Genomic DNA, 19,699 nt, shown 5'->3' on the forward strand with positions numbered 1-19,699 from the left:
AGAACTTTGCTCTTTGTCAAACTAATTGTTATGACATGCAATATTAGAACAAAAACTGTCAAATACTAATTTAGTTTAGTGAAAGACATAGTACACATACAGTACATGATTGTTAACTTAACAAACAAATGTTATGTATATTCAGGGTAGTAGTTACCATAGTGCCTTAAAGATCCTCTGTGCTGTTGATTAGCCATAGTGATATCAGCAATGGGTTGAGCTGCTCACAGATATATATATATATAAGCTGTCTTGGAAACAGTTTGATCGAAACAAGCAACTAAAGGAGGAAATCACCTTTGTATGCGTCAACAAGTTTTCTTGGAATTCATCAATTCTGTATTTTTAGTATCTTATAATCTCCTCCCATCTGCACACATGCACACATGCACCCCCCCACCCCCCCCCCCCCCACACACACACACATTCAACAACGCAACAATACTTTATCACTCCTATGACCCACTATGTATTATGTCGTAACCCTTACTCCAGCAACTACAAAGTCAGTGAAAGTAAAGAAGTTGAATGGCCACTTGTAATGAGAAAGACAATTTGGGCACATCATGGCTAACCAAATGACAAGGGTGTTAGGGTTAGCTATACCTGCTATTCAACCTGCAATTAGATCTCAACACTCTACTAGAAAAATCACCTGATTGGTAGATTTTCATGACATCCATAAAAGAATGTGTTTTTTTGCTTGTACGCCACACCTGAAATAATGACTTGTCAACTGGGAGTTTCCCATTGTGGCCACTCAGCACATGCACCCATCCCCGGACCTTGTGGTTCAGTGGGATGCCGCTTTTATTTGGAATGCAACTGAATATTCAATGTTTATCAAATTCATAACAGCTGTAGACTGAGAAATGTTTCACTTTGATACAGTATTTCTATGACTAACACATATTGCGTACTTTATAATCCACAGCAGTCAGATGATTTCCTGAGGAATACCAGATAACTGAATTTTTTGAATGATTCAAGTGAAGAGGAATGGAATTCCAAAACCAGCACCAAAGTTTTACAGATCTACAGTATATTTTCAATATAAGGCTATAATCCATGTACAGTACAACAAAGTCCAATAGTCATTATTTAATTCAATACTCTTTATTGAATAAAGCATCACATTTACACGTATTTGACAGAATACTTTTTTAAATTCTACAAAATGTCATTGTACCAAAGAAAATAATATTTGCAATGATATGAGTTAGTAGCTTTATTCTAAGTTTACATGGAAATGAAAAAGAGTTCTGTTTACTGTGCAAATAAATTGAAAAGAAAACTGAAATAAGACATAGTGTTGTTGATCTTAAAGGAAATACAATGCTACAAAAATACAGAAATGTTGACCTTTAAAAAAATAAATGAGCATCATGATGTTGTAACTGCATCACGGCACTGACCAAAGCTGCACTTTATCTATGATGATCATGGAATATTGTAGCATTTTTGCAACATTACCTGCATTGGGTTTTTGTTAGTAAAACTAAATTCAGACCCCTCTCTTCATGAAAATAAAATTCTGATATATAGCTTACTGTATATTCTTTTTATAATTAACATAAGACTGTTTGCCACTATACTTCAAGCCTGACCTTTCTAAAATGACCCCAATAAGACTTGGGCTGTAGGTAGGCTGTGGGTAGCTTGAGTGGGGTGTGCTGGGAAACGTAAATGCCCTACCATAAGTAAAACATTTGTGAAGATACAGCAGGTAAACACAAAGCACCGTGGAGAGAGAGGTTCTAAACCAGCAAAATTGTGCTTCACGTAATTCACTTCCACATGAATCCACTTATGACCTTTGACACAAAGGGGGTCGTTGTGACACATAGCATTAACGTTACGATATAAACAGCACTGGAAGACTCAGTCGTGTTGTTAACAGTACTAATGACGTGAATGTGCCCTGCATCACGCAGGCGAGTAACTTTAGGGGGGAAAAAAAAAAAAAACACAACTAGACTCCAAATTTCAAGTCCCGCCGTGTGGAGGTTCGGGGGGGGGGGGGGGGGGGGGGATGCGTACCCCCAAGGGGATAAGATAAGAGGCCCTCTTCACAGACGCCTCTCAGAGATGCCTCTTTTGGTGGTCATGGCAACACGTTCATGGTTAATACTGCTCACGCTGCAGTGCTAGTCTAGGCACAGAGTTAGCTTCCTCCTCCTGTCTGCTGCCCTGTCCACCCCAGCACACCGAGGGGACACAGGGAACAAGCCGCCACTGCCTGCCGTCTCCGTCTCCATCAACAGGCAGGCTCTTTCCTCTGCTGCTGCAGCATGTCAGTCACACTCACTATGTCCTCCTCAGGGACCTAGGGATGAACAGAACAGAACAGAAAAATAGAAGAGTAGAATAGAATGGACATGAAGAGAATTGATCATCTTGGTCAAGCATGCAAGCATGCAAGACTGCAGTTTTCAATAGACCACCTGTATGTTTAGGAATGCACATAATGTCAGATTATTTTTAGATCCAGAAATGATAGGAGCATATCAGTCAACCGAACCACTGGCAGATGTGGTTAAGCATGGGTAAGTTTCTTGGAAATGATTCAAGTGTCACAAAAATGAATCGCATTTATCTTTTTACCACATGAGGTGGATAAAGGTTCTGAAGAATGCTGATAACATCAATAGTCCTTTCCTACCGATAAAGCCTATGCTACTGTTCAAAAGGCAGACTTCCACATAGGCCCTGCATGTAATGATGTCATCAATGATAAACGCTAGCACTGTTGTAGTCTCAAGCCATCCGTACCAGCTAATGCTGTACTTCTAGAAGAGGTGAATCAAGCTTTTGGGAAGTTCGAGAAGTTCTCAAAAGCTAGAAAAAAAAAAATCTTCTGAGGAATCCGAGGAGGAGGCTGAAGGAATAACGATAGTCGGTTGTGTTCTGCGCGTGGTTAGCCGGGGAGCATGTTTCATCTGTAGGAGGCAACACGTCTGACTTAAGTGACTAGCACTTAGTACTACTTTAAGACTAGTCTACCCCCTTAACTTAAACAACTGTTTAGATGAACACATTAGTGATGCGCGTGTCGGCTATTTATGGACCCCACACCTGCCCTGCAGTTTCATAGACATTGCCCGAGCCCGCTCAACCTGACATCATCCAGATAAAACAGTGAACATAGAATCTTTCATCATTTTACTTTAAGAGGAATATATTGGCTAAGCCTATAAGGTAGGAAACACAATCCAAATCCATAACATAGCCTACATTTTATTCCCAAAGAATTTGACCTAAAGCCACCTGACATGATCCCAGGACCCCGTGCATCACTAGAACACATTACTATTACAGGGCCTGCACACAGGAACGCATCTGCACAGTCTTTATGAACCACATCCTTTCTGATGTGGTTCTCTGTAACCTGGTATTAACTGCCTTCCTGTGGGTTTTTCCATCTGGCATAGACTTCAGAGACAATTCAATGACATCACATTGGCAAGGAAGAAAGAGATGAGGCATTTTATCTACGTTTCTCTGCAACGCCAACCTTAAGTGTGACCCATTTAGGTGACGCATGGTGTGACAAAGATGTTGGCGTAGATGCATATTTCCTCACTTGGAAAGGGTTTTATCTTTATGCTTTGACATAAATGACTAAGATTGAGTGTCCAGACAGTTAGTGAATATATACACACATCTCACTTGAAAAAGGTTTCTGATTAAAATGAAGTGAAACATGAAAGAGTGAAATATGTATTTATATGTAACAACATAAATGGCTCCGCGCAGACAGCGCTGACAGAACTACAGCTGCATACAAGTTGTAAAGTCTACTAGTAGCCTATGATTTACCATCACCTGCCTTTTTTTGTCCCTGTTGCTGCATCCATGACAGACCAGGCAGGAATTGAACTGATAGCTAGCTCTGACACCATTCTGGCAGCTTCTGTTTCCAGACAACTGCTCTCCTACCATAGATGGAGACTGAGGCAGCCCCAGTCCCACACACACACCTGCTGTGGTAGATGAGGCTTGTGTGTCTTCTGATCTACATTCATGCTTGATGCATTGTATGGTTGTGTCATTGAATATGAATGTCATGAAGCCATTACAAAGCACTGCAATGAGTCTAAGGTTTGGTATAATTTCAGTTTCACAAGAGTAATGACGCAAATACGCATGTCTTTGTTCGTTGCTGTGTGTGAAACATTGTGTAGAAAATTTGATTATTTCTGCAAGCTAATAGCAATAACATTTCGTATCAACTTGATTATGATAACAATATAAGCCATTTAGCAGAAGCTTTTATCCAAAGCGACACACATGTTTTTGTATATATGATAAAAACCACTGTTAAAGTAACATAACATACCATACCATATCATATCAACATCTGGTTAAAGAATGTAAAATTCATTATTCACTCCTGAATAATAGTGACCAGAAATGACCCCATCCCAAATCTTTACACAATCTCCTTTTTTATCTTGCGAACAGCGCCCTCTGTTGGCCAGACTCTGGATGTGTCCCTTCCATAGAGGTTGATGAGGGTGAATCAGGTGTAGGGAAGCTGAAGGCTTACTGTACTCACCAGGGCATGGTCAAAGCTGAAGGTGCTTATGTAATAGGCAGAGATGTCGCTGTCGGCTAAGGGCTGGGATATCTGGGCAACGATGCCACACTCGTCTAGAGAACACAGACACAGAGAGAGACCGACAGACAGATCCAATGAGAGAGATAGAGACAGAGAGAGGGAAAGAAAGAGAGATTAAAATATCCAAGTGCACAGCAGAGTATGACCGAAGGCCAACATGTGTATAATAGGGCTTTTATTAGTAAGATCTGAGGCCTCCTATACAATCTTCTAAATCCAGAAGCAGGCCTTACCAAAACCTAGAGGCTGTCCCCCAATGCGCACCATCCTCCACAGCTCCCCTGAGGAACTTGTGAAGAGAAGATCAGCAGGGAACCTATTAAAAGGGAACACACACACAAACACAGCAGGTAATTACTACTCTACCTAGTACATTTGCATGCACACACATAGGCCCATACTGATACCAATAGCACTGGGAATACACAGTCAAATTGGTACAAACACAGGTGTGTACACACACACACACACACACACACACACACACACACACACACACACACACACACACACACACACACACACACACACACACACACACACACACACACACACACACACACACACAGAGTGGAATGTGAGAGCTTAAGAGCAGCTCAGATGTACAGAAAGGGGTGTGTGTGTGAGAGTCTTACTGTCTCTGTGCCTCTGTGTCCATGACCAGAGAGACGTAGCCATCAATCAGGGAGAAGGAGAAGAACTTGATACATTCTAGATCCTGGTTGGAAGAGGCACCCTCTTTAGGACTGAGAAGGAAAACATTTCAAAATGTGATGAGGATCGTAGGATTAAAAACATGAATGTATCACCCCAAAGCAATCATCAACCCTTGGTTATTAGGTGATTCACACACTGCTACAAGCTACAACTGAGCATTTGAACCTTGTAAAACTAAAGAGGAAGTGTCTGGAGTGGCTTCCTTGTCTATTTTTTTCTGTTTATATGAATAAACTGAACCAGTGCAAGCACATGATACTGCACCTTCACTCTAAGTTATTTTCAGATCTTTTAAGATGGAATGGAGAAAAGGAAGCCATTTTAAACTATTGGGATGTACTAGACTATATCTGACCAATGAGCGGGCAGGTCAGGGTGGTGTTCTGCTCACCTATTGGAGTAGAAGAGCACGTCAATGAGGGTTGTGGCGATGGCAGGCAGGGTGTCTGGGTCCAGGCTCATCACACAGAACTGGTTCTTGGGTATCAGCACCGGGTGCACTGTAGGGTGTGGGGCTAAGGGGAACCGGGGAGAAATGTTGAATGAACCCTAAAATCACTATACCACTGTGGTGGTCTGAGCTGAGGTGTACTATTGCAGCTAGCCATTATAAATGATGTAGAGTTCAGCGATTCAACTGCATGTTCATGGCATGTTGGGGATTTGTTATTTGTTATTCTTGTTCTATGTTGCCCATCATCATTCTTGCTCTACAATGATTCTGGTTGGAGAATAGGTTGTCTCTCCATCTGTCTCTGTCCCCCTGTCCGTCTTACCGTCTCTACTGTGTAGCCTCTGTTTTTCTCTCTCTCTCTCTCTCTCTCTCTCTCCCCCCCCTCCCTCCCTCCCTCCCTCTCTCTCTCTTTCTCCTCTTTCTCCCCCTCCCTCTCTCCCTTTTTCTGCCTGCCTCCCTCCCTCCCTCCCTCCCTCTCTCTCCCCACCCTCTCTCTCTCTCCCCCTCTCTCCTTCCCTCTCTCTTTCTCCTCCTCTTTCTCCCCCCCTCCCTCCCTCTCTCTCTCCCCCTCCCTCCCTCTCCCTCTGGCCATACCTTCTTTGCCGTTCTTCTGGAATCCGTTCTGGACGTCCTGACTGAGCATGGGGACAGACTCTCCTGCCACCTCCTTGTAGATGTTGAACTCCTCCTCCAGGGTGTGGATCACCACCGCCAGGTCCTTCTCCCGCACCTGCAGGGGACAGACAACATGGGGGACAGACAGGGACAACATGGGGGACAGACAGGGACCACATGGTGGCAAATGTTATGACAGAGCAGTTGTCACAGTAGAGTGTGTCACTTCCAACACTTTGGTTGGCACTTCATTGTAAACGAGTTTGCAATGCAACAGAAATGCGATTGCATCACATGGACACCAAGGTAGGGCGAAGGGAGTCATACTATCTGATGCAAGATCCGACGTTTTTTTTTGTTAAGTCAAAAGGGTCCACGGACTGGACTCTCATGGACAACTGTGTCAAGCATTTACATACTTGCTGACAGGACTGTCTGGCAATGTGTTTACTTTTTATGTCCACTTAATACTTTCCCTAGTGAGCCATAAACTGCTCCTACACTGCTTTTAGCACCCCTTAGCTCGATATTGGTTCTCTGTAGTTGTTCATGTCTGACCTGTTCAAATGTTAAATGGACAAAAATGCAGAGCAAATTGCCTAGCAACAGTCACGGTTAGGCAAGGGGTTACTGTAGTTCAGGAGGGGAAGGATGTAACAGAACTCTCAGATAGAAATGTGTTTTCTAGAACAGACATGATCTATTTGTGTATGGTACCTAGACAATGGCTTGATGTCAGCTTTGTTGCATTTCTCTGTTCAACTTTCTGAATGTTGCAGATCCGTACAGTGGGCGGGACTCACCAGGATGAAGTCCGTCTGATAGGTTGAAAGCATAAAGACGGACACATGCTGCTGGGCCAGCGGAGCAATGACGGACTTGGCGATCTTGGTCACGCCCACTGCTTGCGAGCTGCTGGAGGCGTTGCCGTTGGAGACCACATTGAGTGGCAGCCACACGGAGCTCTCGACCTGCAAGTGCTCAGAAGGATGCAGCTCTAGAGAGGAGAGGAAGGAGAGGGGGGTCAGTCAGGACACAGACACACAGACACAGACACACACACACACACAGTACATTTATTCTTTGACTGACAGAAAACTAAAAAGGTTACTTTCTGAATCATTGTGTACATAATGCCAAGCCCTGCGTTGAGGACAGTTGTGCTTCTATACAATATTTCCTCTGATTGACCCACCACCACCTCGTCTATCCGACCCTACCCCCACCTCTTTCCCCCTCCCCTCCATATGAGTATGGGGGTCTAAAATGCCAATGCTATTTATAACCATCAGCTCGGAGTTACAACCAGGAAGTGGCTCTCATTAGCCTCCACCACACTATGCTTTCACTGTCCAGTCCATAGGCATGTTGTCCCCCCCCCAAACCCCCCGCCCCCCAGGGGCGAAACAGGTTCATCTTTCAGGTCAGGTCATGTCAGTTCACACAGGACGGGCAGTAAATTGGCATGTAAGACTGTGGTCTTCACCCCTGGGCCCAGAGAGCCAACATGGTCCCACAGGATGCTTCTGCCCCCTTCCTCAAACAGGGTATGACCTGCCCTGGAGCTGGCCAGGTAGGTGCTCTCAGATATGGGCTCACAGAAAGACACAAGTTAGAAGAACCTGTATTCTGTATTTGCATTAGAACTGCATCATTAAACAGTGTTTATAATTTCAAGGCTGGTTTGAATTACAAATGGCTTGCAAAATTACTTCAGTGGAAGAAGAAAAAAAAGAAGAAAAAAAACACTTGTTGGCTGGGGAACTAATGTTTTTGTTCACAACAGCAGACCCAGGATCCTGTGATCAGTTCTGCGAAAAATGTCTTCCTCTATTCCCCTTTCAAAGGGGCACTGTTCTGGTTCTGGTTCAGCCCCTAGTGGATTGTCTGCACCAGCTTTCACCTCTTAAAATAGATCCAGAGAGAGAGACTAAAGCCTGGAGGCGGAGGAGTGTGCCTTTAATATCAACTACATCTGAGGCAAAAGTTTGGGCAATAAAAATAAAGATGTGTTAAGTTGCGTTGATGCTTGCTTCTAGGGTTAGAGTATGGGGGGGGGGGGTTTACTGAGTTGCGAAGCCGTGCTGGTTAACGTAATGAGAAGTAGATGTGTTTACCTTTAAATCCTTCCTCATCAAGGACTACAGTGTAGTTCTCTGGAGTCTCTGTCAGACTGAAAAACTTGCATCTGAGAGGGGAAGGGATAGAGAGAGACAGAGAGAGAGGGAGGGAGGGATACAAAGAGGGGGAGGGGGGCAGAGAGGGGAGAGAGAACAAGAAACAAGAGAGAGGCAAAGAGAGAAAGGAGGGGAGAGAACAGAACACCAGTTTTTAGAACAAACAAAAACAACAGATTGCCATTATGAGTGTTGCTGTGGATATAGTGATGGAGGAGGGGGGATTTAGGCCTGGTGCCCATTGCCTATGCTACACTGTGCCAACACCCCCCCACCCCCCCCACCCTCTCTGCCCCGGTCTGCTCACAATGTGTGTACCCAATCGAACGAGGGTCTGCCTCAACCACCCACTGTTTTATTCTCGAAGTGAGACCACTTCTAGGATGGGACACATCGCTTCAATGGTGGCTGCTTATTAATGCTGGCTGCTTATTAATGCTGTGTAGCCCAGGCGGTGGGGATATTTAGGTGTTGGGGTGGGGGGGGGGGGGGGGCTGTCTGCACTGGCTGTCTGCTAGTTCCAGTCCTCTGAACCCAAATACTTCTGGTTCCAGAGACAGTAGCTTGTGGGACACTCTGTTCACTTCTATTCAACCTTGCCTTTGTGGAAGGCTGTGGCCTGGCTCGGACAGAAAGTGTCGGGGACGCACAAGGCTCATGGGACGCGATCGGACATCGGGGAAGAATACAAAACAGTCATTTCGCAGGAGAGGAGTGTGCTGAAAAAGGAGTCAAAAGTGCTAGTGTACTCAGTGTTAGCATCATACAGTGCATGCGGGAATATTATCTTAGTGCAGGCGATGTGATGGAGCAGAGGTCATACAGCTGAAGCTGTTTGTTGCGATGTGCGTCTAGATAGTAGAAAGAAAACAACAACAAAAAGCGGTCAAGGACAGTTACAGTAGGGTACAGTACGCTCCCATTCACTTTCAGCCCAACACAAGCACTTTATGGTTCTCACTCACTGAAGCCGACAGACCCTATTTTGTCAAAGCTTGGTACTATATGTGTTGTTTGTGCAACATCCTTCCCCTTAGTGTTAGTGTTTCCCTTAAGAAGTAGGCTTCGACATCCCTGTGTCCTCAAAGTCTCTGCTAGGCTACAGTCCATCCTCCCTGCCTGTCACACAGCTGTATCACTCTCAAATCCTGTACGGGGAACGACTCAGCAAAAACTAATCCTCTCCATGAGACGGGAGGGCAATCAATCCAGAGAGAGAGAGATAGAGAGAGAGAGAGAGAGAGAGAGAGCGAGAGAATACAGCTCTACCCATAGAGCTTACTCAGCAGCCTATTGTGTTCTGTCACCTCGCGGCTTCCTGTTGCCCTCTCACCCTCTCCATCCAGCTACTTCCTGTCCTGCAGGTATAGCCCACGCCAGTGACCAGCTCGCTTAATTTTAACCCACAAAATTCCATTTTCCAAATTTCCAATTTCCGCTTTTCTAAAACCTGCAAGATAGATGTGGAAAGAGGTATATGACAAATTATATATATATATAAAAGTATAAAAGTTCTACTTACTCTTACTGCGATGGGCGTGTACAGTACAGTACAGTACAGTATGTGGGCAGGAACCTCTAAATCCTCTGTAGCCAAGTCTTGAACTTCCTACTGTGATTTGTCTTGCTAATCTAGTTTCCTGTTTGTGCAATGTTCAGCAAACATGTGCAATATAAAAAAAAATACTTTATAGGCATTGACAAGCAGACATTCATGGTTTTGTTATTCCAGCCATCTTTCTTGTTTCATGTGTCTCTATAGCATGATGCATGGAGTGGAACCCTGTATTGTCGGTACAATACTGTTATGATTAGCCAGTGATGAGCAAGAAAAAAAAAAGTGATTTAATCTGTGGAGGGAGAGGGGGAGAGAGGGGGAGAGAGGGAGAGAGAGGGAGAGAGAGAGAGAGAGAGAGAGAGAGAGAGAGAGGTGGGGGGCACAAGGTGGTTGGTCTTTGATCTGGCAGCAATATACAGAGAAAGAGAGACAAATTTGCAACTGACGTTTAATCTGAGGAAATGTGATAAGAGTGAGGTGATGTCACAGACATGCTGTGTGTTCTAAACCGCCTCGTGTCATTTTTGGGGACAACCGTGTGTGCAACAACCTTACAGTTGGCTGAAGCCTGCCTGACCAAATGAGTGTTCTACTTTCACAGAGGGTCTCCTGAACAATAGAGGTAAAGTTTACCCAGCGTTCCCAGCCCCACTGCTCCCCCTCAGCACAGACAGGCAGCTGCAGCACCAACCTTGACTGCCTACTGAAGCAGACAAGTGGAAAACTTCCCATTGTTTTTGGCTCACAGGCAGCATTGTTGCGACCCATGCCCTCTCGTTAGCAAGCTGCAGAGGAAAGGGAGCTTAGCCTGCCGGCCTGGTCTGACTGACTGACTGTATGCAGGCAGGCAAACACACACGTAGGGTAGAGATACAGGGTTATATACTCATACACAGTGTACTGCCTTTGTAAATCAACATTTGTGCAGACAGATAGACAGAGAAAGGTGGCCTTCACTTAGTGACACTGTAGCAGACACTCAGTCCAGAGCAGAGAGATAATGTCACGTCACTCTTTCCTCACCACAAGTGAAGACAAATGGTGGCCAGGCATCACACCAGTCCTCACAAGCTCTCTAGTTTGGATACAGGAGTGACAAAGACTAAAACGTAAATACTATAATGTACTGACCACCACTACTCAGTATTCAACAAACCAACTAATACTGTTGAATACTAGCTCATCTGGAATGTTTTTTTTATTTTTTATTTTTTCATTTCTGAATGAGAAAGGTGCTCAAGAATCGGTCAGATGAGGTCAGCTAGTTGCTTTGTATGCACTCTACTGGGTGGTTACCTCGTTAAGATTCCAGCCATGGTACTTTGCTTTTGAACGATTTTGTGGTCCTTCTTGAGCACAATAATTAATGAAGGGGGGGGCTGGGGGGACGACTCCAAAACTAGGGCCATTATGAGGCCGTCTCTAAACAGGTTGTTTACATTTTGGGGTTGTTATGTTCCTCAATTGCATTTATGGCAACTTGAAACAATCCCCCCCCCCCCCTTCCCACATAGCCTGATCCCCTCCCAAAAACAGGAAAAACAACAGGGCCTCAACAGAAGGATAGGACAATATGACATAACTACAAAGCACGCCAACACAGACAAAAACCCACATAACGTCCACCCTGAACTGCTATTGCAGGGCCACTCTGGTGCATTCTGGTTGTTCTTTGGCTTCAGTATATCCTATAGACCTAGGCCCAGATACACTCATGTACATTAGGCCTACTGTATAGACCTACATCATTCAAACATGACTGTCTGACTGAAAGAGGGTGACAAACTTGTTTTCCCGAAAGGGTGACTAAGGCCTTTAGAAGGTGCTATTAAGCAATGTGTCCTGTCAGAGTGCAGCTCACGTGCCTAAACACATCCCCAATGTTAAAACATGAGGAAGTGTCAACCTATTAGATCATTTGCTAGATTTGTTTTCTACTTGTCCTTTGGTGAGAGATAGGGCTAACTCTTTCATCACAGAACCTTTATGGCCCATTTAATTTGTAATGGTTTGAAAATGTGAACGCCCTGTCAAATCTATTGCAACAAGGGTGATCAATCTCTATCTCAAGCAATTTCTTGCTTTTATGAGCGTCATTTTAGCCTTTCAGAGGAGAAGACTACTGTCGGTATGGTGCCGAGTAGATGATGCTTTGAGTTAGGCCTTATAAACGGCTAACTGAATTGATCCGTGAGACTTTTATGACACAGTAAGCCAGTCCTTGAGGACAGCTGATCGTATTGCTTTGATGTCGCACAATGTGAGCTCTATAAAATGTATTTCACCCTGACCTTTTCAGACACCATTAAAGAATTATAGGCGCTTCAACTTGGCTTGGCATGGATTGCATTTACTGTAGCTGGCTGTTTACTGTAAATGGATAAACCATCTCACAGTGCAAGTTGAGCCTCTCTATTCTGTACCATTGGTCATGTATAGACGAGGCATAATAGTGGCCAGATGTTGATCCTTTCTTCCGGGCCATGCATACTGTATGCAGGACAGGCCGAGCAATAAACAATTGCATAACAAAGAGAGGATTTCCAGGGATTAACTAAAAATTGCCACTGCAGCCACCGACATCAGTTCCGGACCCCTTAAGGCTAAACAGCTAGAGTCTGCCTTTGCACATTCATGTTGGGGCAGAGTCCTGCAGAAACGATTGGTCCCGTTGAATATGAAGTGCTTTGGTCATCACATTTGGGAGTGGATGCCTGAACACTGAACAGGGAAAGTGGAAGTAGCTGGATGTATCTGGGATAGGTTGATTATTGAATTGCTTTGCCACATGCATGCACTCTCTAATAACTAATCAGCTGTTTTATTTAGTTTACCATTAGGCTGTAGAACTCTGCTTATGGTTCCTACTATAGCAAATCATTGTAACTTATTCTAGACTTTATAGCCATTATACTTGTTTCCTATTGACAATCCTGCATTTGAGTAAGGAAGACACCAATCGACATAACTAATTGTATTATTAGTATTGTCATCGAGTGCTTACATGTTGCCAATAAATGCACACATCTCTCCATCATTTCACTGGCCTCTGCTTTGAACACATTGGAAAGGGGATACAGGGTAGTCGATGCAGGGGTGAGACGAGGGGTACACTAACTCTATGGCGTCCTAGGGCATGTAATTGATGATTGAAAGCGTCGCTGTTATGGCTAAACTCATATTTATATGTCAGATGCGTGACTAGATTAGCAAACAGACTAGTAGCGACAGCGACCTCATTTCCCCAAAAGGAGAATCTTACCTTGTTCTGTTCCGCAGAAATATCAGTTTGATCAGGGGGTGTGTAAAATTCACCAGCCCACTTTTGCATATGCTGGTGACTCGTAGTCTGTGGTCCAGAATGTGCAAGTCCATTTCTTTGTCGTCTCTGAACAGGGCAATATTCCCTGCTATTGACTGAATGCGTATCTAACTGTAGGAACGACTGAAAATAACGCCCCTAAACTAACGTTGTCAGTCTTACTTTGCATTCCCAATGACAAGCTGCATGCGCTCGAGGCTTTAGTCAATGAACTGTGTCTTGCATCAGTCGCAGATGAAGAGAAAAAATCCGACGCAATCCGACTCCACTGAAATACTGTATATTCAAATAAAAGACGGCCCCATATTGTAACACGCCCCCTGGTCTTAAAGCTACAGATGACATGATTTCATATCCATACGGATCGGCGCCTTGGACACACTTGCAAATGAGTTGCTGTTGCTGCAAATTGTTTTTGAAATTATCATGCAACACTGTAGATCTATTGCACTAGGTGCGTGCGCGTGCGCGTACACACACACACACACACACACACACACACACACACACACACACACACACACACACACACACACACACACACACACAATTAAAGCTCCAAACCGGTCCATGTCTTTTCAAATTAAGTGTATGAATTCAACCATGAAAAAGCATGGTCTACCTCGTGGTCTGCCTCGAACATGTTTCCACCTACTGACTCCCACTTGACAGATCAAATCATGCATATTCACATCACAACAACACAACTCAATGTTGGCACCACTTAGAACATTTTATAAAACATTTAAATGTGACACCAATCAATTAATATGAAACAATGTACATGATGACAAAATACTGAACCAAAACAAATACACATAGACATACATATAGTTATACAATGTTTGGCATACAGTATTTGGGCTTCAGCATACAGCATTTGCTTAGTTCACATTAACCTATAGTATGTTTATTATACCTGATACAATTGCATTCCATAGCCATGTGTATTGTATGAATTTTAGCATTACAATCATAATACAAGTTTCTTTCCAACCACTGGTACTTTATTTCCCATGCTTGACTTACTACGGGTCCAGCGGGTCTGAACATCTACAAACATAACCAATCTGTCATTTGTCACACCTCATCTCTTCAGCATGGTTGTTGACGGTGGATAACAACATCTTTATCACATCTATAACACAAGCAGTGGTGGATGGGGGAGGTAGAAATCGGAGGACAGGCTCATTGTAGTAATAATAATAATAATAATAATAATAATAATATTATTCCATTTATTACAATGAGCCCGTCCTCCGATTTCTACCTCCACCAGCCTCCCATGAACACAAGGTAATCTTCTCCTCCTTTGATCGTCCAGAGAGGCACAACTTGAGCCATCTGTGTTATTGCAGAGGAGAACTCTTGGTGGGAATCATGATCCTGGTCTCCATGCTTCTGATCAGAGGCACTGGGAGATAGAGCCAGAGATTAGAGATTAGAGTCAAGTTATGGTTTAACGTCAAGATCGATTTCTTAAAATCTCCCAAGGCAGGTTTGTATTTATGCTTAAGTCATACAATACATGACCATCTAAAGCATTTACAAACAGCCTTCAGAAACAGTCTGATTTGACAACCAGCATGACCCCGTGTGTGTGTGTGTGTGTGTGTGTGTGTGAGTGTGAGTGTGAGTGTGAGTGCCCTACCTGTGTAATAAACACAGGAATCCCAGCCCTCCTTCAACCAAGCAGAGTTTCTGGTCTCGTCTCTGGATTGGAGGTCTTTATAGGCTGCAGATGGACCCAGACAAAACATAAATAATTATTATGAATGAAGAGTAGGCTAGTGTGCCTGTCACAAACTAACAAATAGTGCTAAGCCATTGTTACGTTACACTAAGTTACAATACATAGCATTACTGCGATTTGACATACAGTACCAGTCAAAAGTTTGGACACCTTCTCATTCAATGGTTTTTCTTTATTTTTATTATTTTCTACATTGTAGATTAATATTGAAGACATCAAAACTATGAAGGAACACATATGGAATTATGTAGTAAACAAAAAAGTGATAAACAAACAGAATATGTTTTATATTTTAGATTCTTCAAAATAGCCACCTTTTGCTTTGATTACAGCTTTGCACACTCTTGGCAAGGTGTGTCCAAACTTTTGACTGGTACTGTATATATGCCATTTAGCTGATGCTTTAATCCAAAGCGACTTACATTGCAGTGAGTGCATACATTTCAGTATATATGGTCCCAGCAGGATTCAAACCCACAACCTAAGCGTTGTTAGCACCATGCTTTACCAACTGAGCCACAGAGGACCACGACATCTGCCTGCCAACTCACCCCACAAATGGTGAACAACATACATGTCGCCTATCTGAGAGAAGAATCCCCCAACTGCCTCATTGTTCTCTTGCCTGTATTTGATGGCCCGTGCCCTATAGAGAAAATATAGTATAGTTCACTGAGGCCTTCACTGGTTAGGCATTGTATGCAGTAAATGTACTCTGATAGTCTGCATTCTTTTTTTTCCAAACAAAGGCCTGTTTGCAGTATCAGCAAAATGTAAAGCCTTACCAATGATTCCCCCATTCAATCATGGTTCCAGGCTGGAAGAGGTGGAGAGATAGATGACAGGAATGGCGTTATTTGAATTATCATATTGAAGTATTATAACAGACATGGCTTTGAACTTGAACTTGAAGCCACCCTGTGTCCTATAGATGCTGAATGCAAGAGCAGATAATTATACTCGTAAACAAAACATACTGCACACAATGGTGTGTGAAGCTTAGACACACAGTCAGACCAGTTGGTCGTGTTTGGGAGCAGGTATACTGTGTACGTTACATTTACGGCATTTAGCAGACGCCTTTATCCAAAGCGACTTACAACAAATACATTTGTTTAAGTAAATGAATCATTTATCCATCAGTCATCATAAGAACAAGTAATCTATGGTAGGACCAGGGGCGATTGGCAGTCACAATCCTAGAAGAAGGAAGAATAACTTTTTTTAGGTAGGTACAATACGTATTGTTCAATCACCATTTATATTTGTATAAGTACATTTAGGCCTTTATGGTGTCTCCATGTTTTTGAACTAGATAATAAAAGGGATTTAACATTTGTGTTGGAAGACCTACCCAGGCTAGTTTCTTACCCTGAGTTGGTATGTGCGCATCTCGTAGATGTTTGGTCCTGGTCTTGGTATTGGCTCGTTCCAGAAGCTGAACTCCAGCAGAAGTTGGTTCCGCCGTGAGATCAGCATTTTACTTCTCTCCTTACGAAACTCCAAGTACTCCTTCATAGGAAAACACATGGTTTGAAAAAAAGATAAATTCATCAAAACACAGAAGATACGAACATCTTAGAGGCTAGCAGTAAAATGTTTATTTTTTATTATGTAAAACATGCTCATCATAAAAAAGTAATCAATGATTGATTTCAATGCTCCTCTATATGCTTTCAGATATTGGTGTGAAATTTGTTTGCTGTATCAACCCATTCTAGGCCTAAAAAATACAATGTTTTATTATTGTGAAGTACCTTATTATTGTTCAATTTGTTCAAGCATTCAGTCAAGGCTGGGTAGCCTCCAGTATATCTCCAGAGGTGCACTACAACAAAAAGACAGCAGATGTCACTGTTGCATCATCCAAGCCATTAGACTGTGCCAGCAAGAGGGACTTCTTCTACAGTGTCATCATCATACTGGTGCTCTCACATCTTAAAAGTATGTGTTAAATAGCACTATTTGACCATAGACCACTACATTAGACTATATTTGGGATTTCAAGATATACAATTTCCTCTTTTTAAATAGTTAGATTTCTCTCTCAGTTTCTGTACTTTGTCTGGCCCATACCTGCTTGGTCTTGGTCTCCATACCAGGTGTTCCAGCTGCCCACTACCTCACAGGGATAGTCCTGGTCATCGTGGAGTTTGTTATGCACCTCAGCCCTGGGGTAATGGGAGAAGAAATAAATAAAAATGATTAGTGGAGCGATATATCTACGTCTGTATCACCCTTTTATCACAGTCCAAGATGGACACCTACAGTATCAAATGCTACAGTGTGAACAACGAGAGAGAACGTTTACAGCACATATGAGTAAAATTTTAAAAAAGCGTCAAAATGTACTCACTCGAGATTGTTGTATTCTTGCAGGCACTCTGGCTTGACATTGTGAACTGAGAGGAAGTACAGAAGCACAAACCAACATCAATCAAATCTAAATATGTGAAATTAGAATCAGCAATCCAAAAATACGTTCACAGCTAAACTCCTAATATATACAATGTTGTCGCGAATCTTGCTTTAGAAGCAGATAGAACGACACGTTGACATTGGATATTTATATCCTTTAGTTCGGCCCTTGTACTGCGTTTGTTGTTGTTTTTTTTAAGGTCCCTCTGGGCAAAAGCATCCAATTAAGTTAATTATTTCACTGTTTACCAGAGACAAATCTAATGTCACACAGAGGCTGAGCTAAAATGTAAAATCAAGTCCAATTTAATATAATTTGTTGTAATTGTACCACATTAGGTTACATTTGATATCTTAACAACCCCTTTAGTGTTAATCCATGTGTTTTCTATGGACACACACACACACACAAAGGTAGTCCAATGGAAGATACACACATTGCATTTTGTACAGGTTGCTCGTCTCCTTTTTGGACAACAGGTTGGAGTGGGCATCTTTCCTGGCATCCACCTTAAACATGGAACTGAACCATCCTTTGTCACTCTTCTCTGAATACCTCCTACACAATAAAAGAGATAACAAAACGTTTTTGGAAGGATCAGAAACAACAAAGCACCGAAGAGTAGGTAGACGAAGGCCACTGTAGAAAGAAGAGAGAAAGAAAGAAAGAAAGAAAGAAAGAATGGCTTTGAACAGTACGGGTCATGTACCCACCGTAGGTCAACAGTCGGCAGAAAGGGTTACACCATTGTGTTTGATATCATTCCTCATTCCAATCCATGCGTTACAATGAGCCCTCCCTCTGATTTCTACTTCCACCAGCCTCCCCTGGATTACACTACGGGTAGGACTGTAGTCAAATAGACATTTACGCTCGCCAGGTACGATGACCGAGCACCAGCATTGAAGAAGCTTATTGATACGCTGTAAACTGTGTGAAGAAGATGTCATCCCCATTATCAAGTTCGGAGAGACTCTCGGTGATCTCTGGCTTTGGTCGTGGCTCAATAGCACAAGATTAAATCAAGGAACTCACTGATTAGAAATAGTTAATCTACTCTGGTGTCACTGACTCAAAGCAATTAGTGATTGATTAAGTCATTTAATTTAAGTGATAGATTAACTAAGGCCCGCAGACAGAAAGACTCCCCAAGATATGGGTTTTCCTTAAGCTGTATGGTGTTAACAGCTGGTAGTGCATGCCGATAGCCATTATTGTGCAGTTGAGGAAAGAATAGGTAAAGTTTTATGATGTTTTAAAAACACGTCCTCTTTTGCTATGTTATAACACTTTAGGTTTTAGCCATTTGTCTAGGTTACATTGTCACACTGATAACGCTGCAAAATAGAAAATCCGAAACGGGTCAAAGTTCAGTGCTGCCGAGCAAATGATTAAAAGTTGGACACTGTTAGTGTTGCAACTTTTCATAATTTAACAGTAGGTTGTTGGCTACTGACATTCCAGTTCAAAGTTCCATTATAAATGCAGAGACTAAATGCATTGGCGTTTTTTTTATTTTATCAAACATTTAGGCCTATTGGATGTTCAGCATGATTGAAGTTCTGCAGTTGTCAGTGAGCCTGTGTAAGAATACGCATTGGCACATTACAAATGCTCTTTAGGATATCAAATCACTTATCTTCAAAATTAAACATGATTTCGCTTTACCTTGCGACCTGCAACTTGACAGCATTCTTGTACAGTAGCAGGCCTTTTGGTAAAATTGAACACGTCGCCGCCATCCCCTTCAGGAACTGTATCAAAACCCCTCACCAAAGTTATAACGACAGGTAAACAGAGGTAATGTTTAGCTCACAGGTACTCTTATCTGGCTGCACCTCACGTACGCCGCGCAGGGTGCTTAAAAAAGATATATGCGGCTTGCGCGATGACGCACTGCGTTGGGGTTGGTTGGGCACATAGTATATTATCAATGGGGTTGGCCACATTGATTGGGGGGTTGGGGTATCGGGGGTCAATACCTACAGAGTTTAATGACTTGCTCAGCTTCTTTCCATACTCAATAATTATTTGATGAGACCAACATTTCAAAATAGTTTTAT

General features: G+C 42.9%; 2 protein-coding genes across 2 annotated transcripts; both read right to left on the reverse strand.

Moving 5' to 3' along the window:
* Positions 1 to 1,110: 1,110 nt before the first annotated feature.
* Positions 1,111 to 13,680, reverse strand: castor1 (cytosolic arginine sensor for mTORC1 subunit 1). The gene is made up of 9 exons (XM_083673854.1): positions 13,405 to 13,680; positions 8,525 to 8,595; positions 7,211 to 7,404; positions 6,387 to 6,522; positions 5,730 to 5,853; positions 5,257 to 5,367; positions 4,855 to 4,937; positions 4,559 to 4,653; positions 1,111 to 2,326 (listed from the first exon to the last, which is right to left on the reverse strand). Exons 1-9 carry the CDS (start codon positions 13,515 to 13,517, stop codon positions 2,258 to 2,260), a joined length of 996 nt encoding a protein of 331 aa, XP_083529980.1. The 5' UTR covers positions 13,518 to 13,680; the 3' UTR covers positions 1,111 to 2,257.
* Positions 13,681 to 14,721: 1,041 nt separating this feature from the next.
* Positions 14,722 to 19,424, reverse strand: nipsnap1 (nipsnap homolog 1 (C. elegans)). The gene is made up of 10 exons (XM_083674212.1): positions 19,305 to 19,424; positions 18,073 to 18,194; positions 17,574 to 17,619; positions 17,294 to 17,388; positions 16,975 to 17,045; positions 16,589 to 16,729; positions 16,003 to 16,034; positions 15,769 to 15,863; positions 15,116 to 15,199; positions 14,722 to 14,878 (listed from the first exon to the last, which is right to left on the reverse strand). Exons 1-10 carry the CDS (start codon positions 19,376 to 19,378, stop codon positions 14,814 to 14,816), a joined length of 825 nt encoding a protein of 274 aa, XP_083530338.1. The 5' UTR covers positions 19,379 to 19,424; the 3' UTR covers positions 14,722 to 14,813.
* Between the last annotated feature and the right edge of the window lie 275 nt (positions 19,425 to 19,699).

The sequence above is a fragment of the Argentina silus genome (assembly GCF_951799395.1).
Source record: "Argentina silus genome assembly, chromosome: 7".
Classification (NCBI taxonomy): domain Eukaryota; kingdom Metazoa; phylum Chordata; class Actinopteri; order Argentiniformes; family Argentinidae; genus Argentina; species Argentina silus.

Bases quoted from the DNA above. Each gene is read 5' to 3' on its own strand.
- nipsnap1 (XM_083674212.1), bottom strand. From the start codon at position 19,378: ATGGCGGCGACGTGTTCAATTTTACCAAAAGGCCTGCTACTGTACAAG. The intron at 18,195-19,304 runs GTAAAGCGAAAT...TTTATTGTGTAG, and splicing joins GTCAAGTTGCAGGTCGCAAG to GAGGTATTCAGAGAAGAGTG. The intron at 17,389-17,573 runs GTGAGTACATTT...CCATTACCCCAG, and splicing joins CAAGAATACAACAATCTCGA to GGCTGAGGTGCATAACAAAC.
- castor1 (XM_083673854.1), bottom strand. From the start codon at position 13,517: ATGGACTTGCACATTCTGGACCACAGACTACGAGTCACCAGCATATGC. The intron at 6,523-7,210 runs GTGAGTCCCGCC...TGTCCCCTGCAG, and splicing joins ATCAGACGGACTTCATCCTG to GTGCGGGAGAAGGACCTGGC. The intron at 4,654-4,854 runs GTAAGGCCTGCT...TGTGTTCTCTAG, and splicing joins GGGACAGCCTCTAGGTTTTG to ACGAGTGTGGCATCGTTGCC.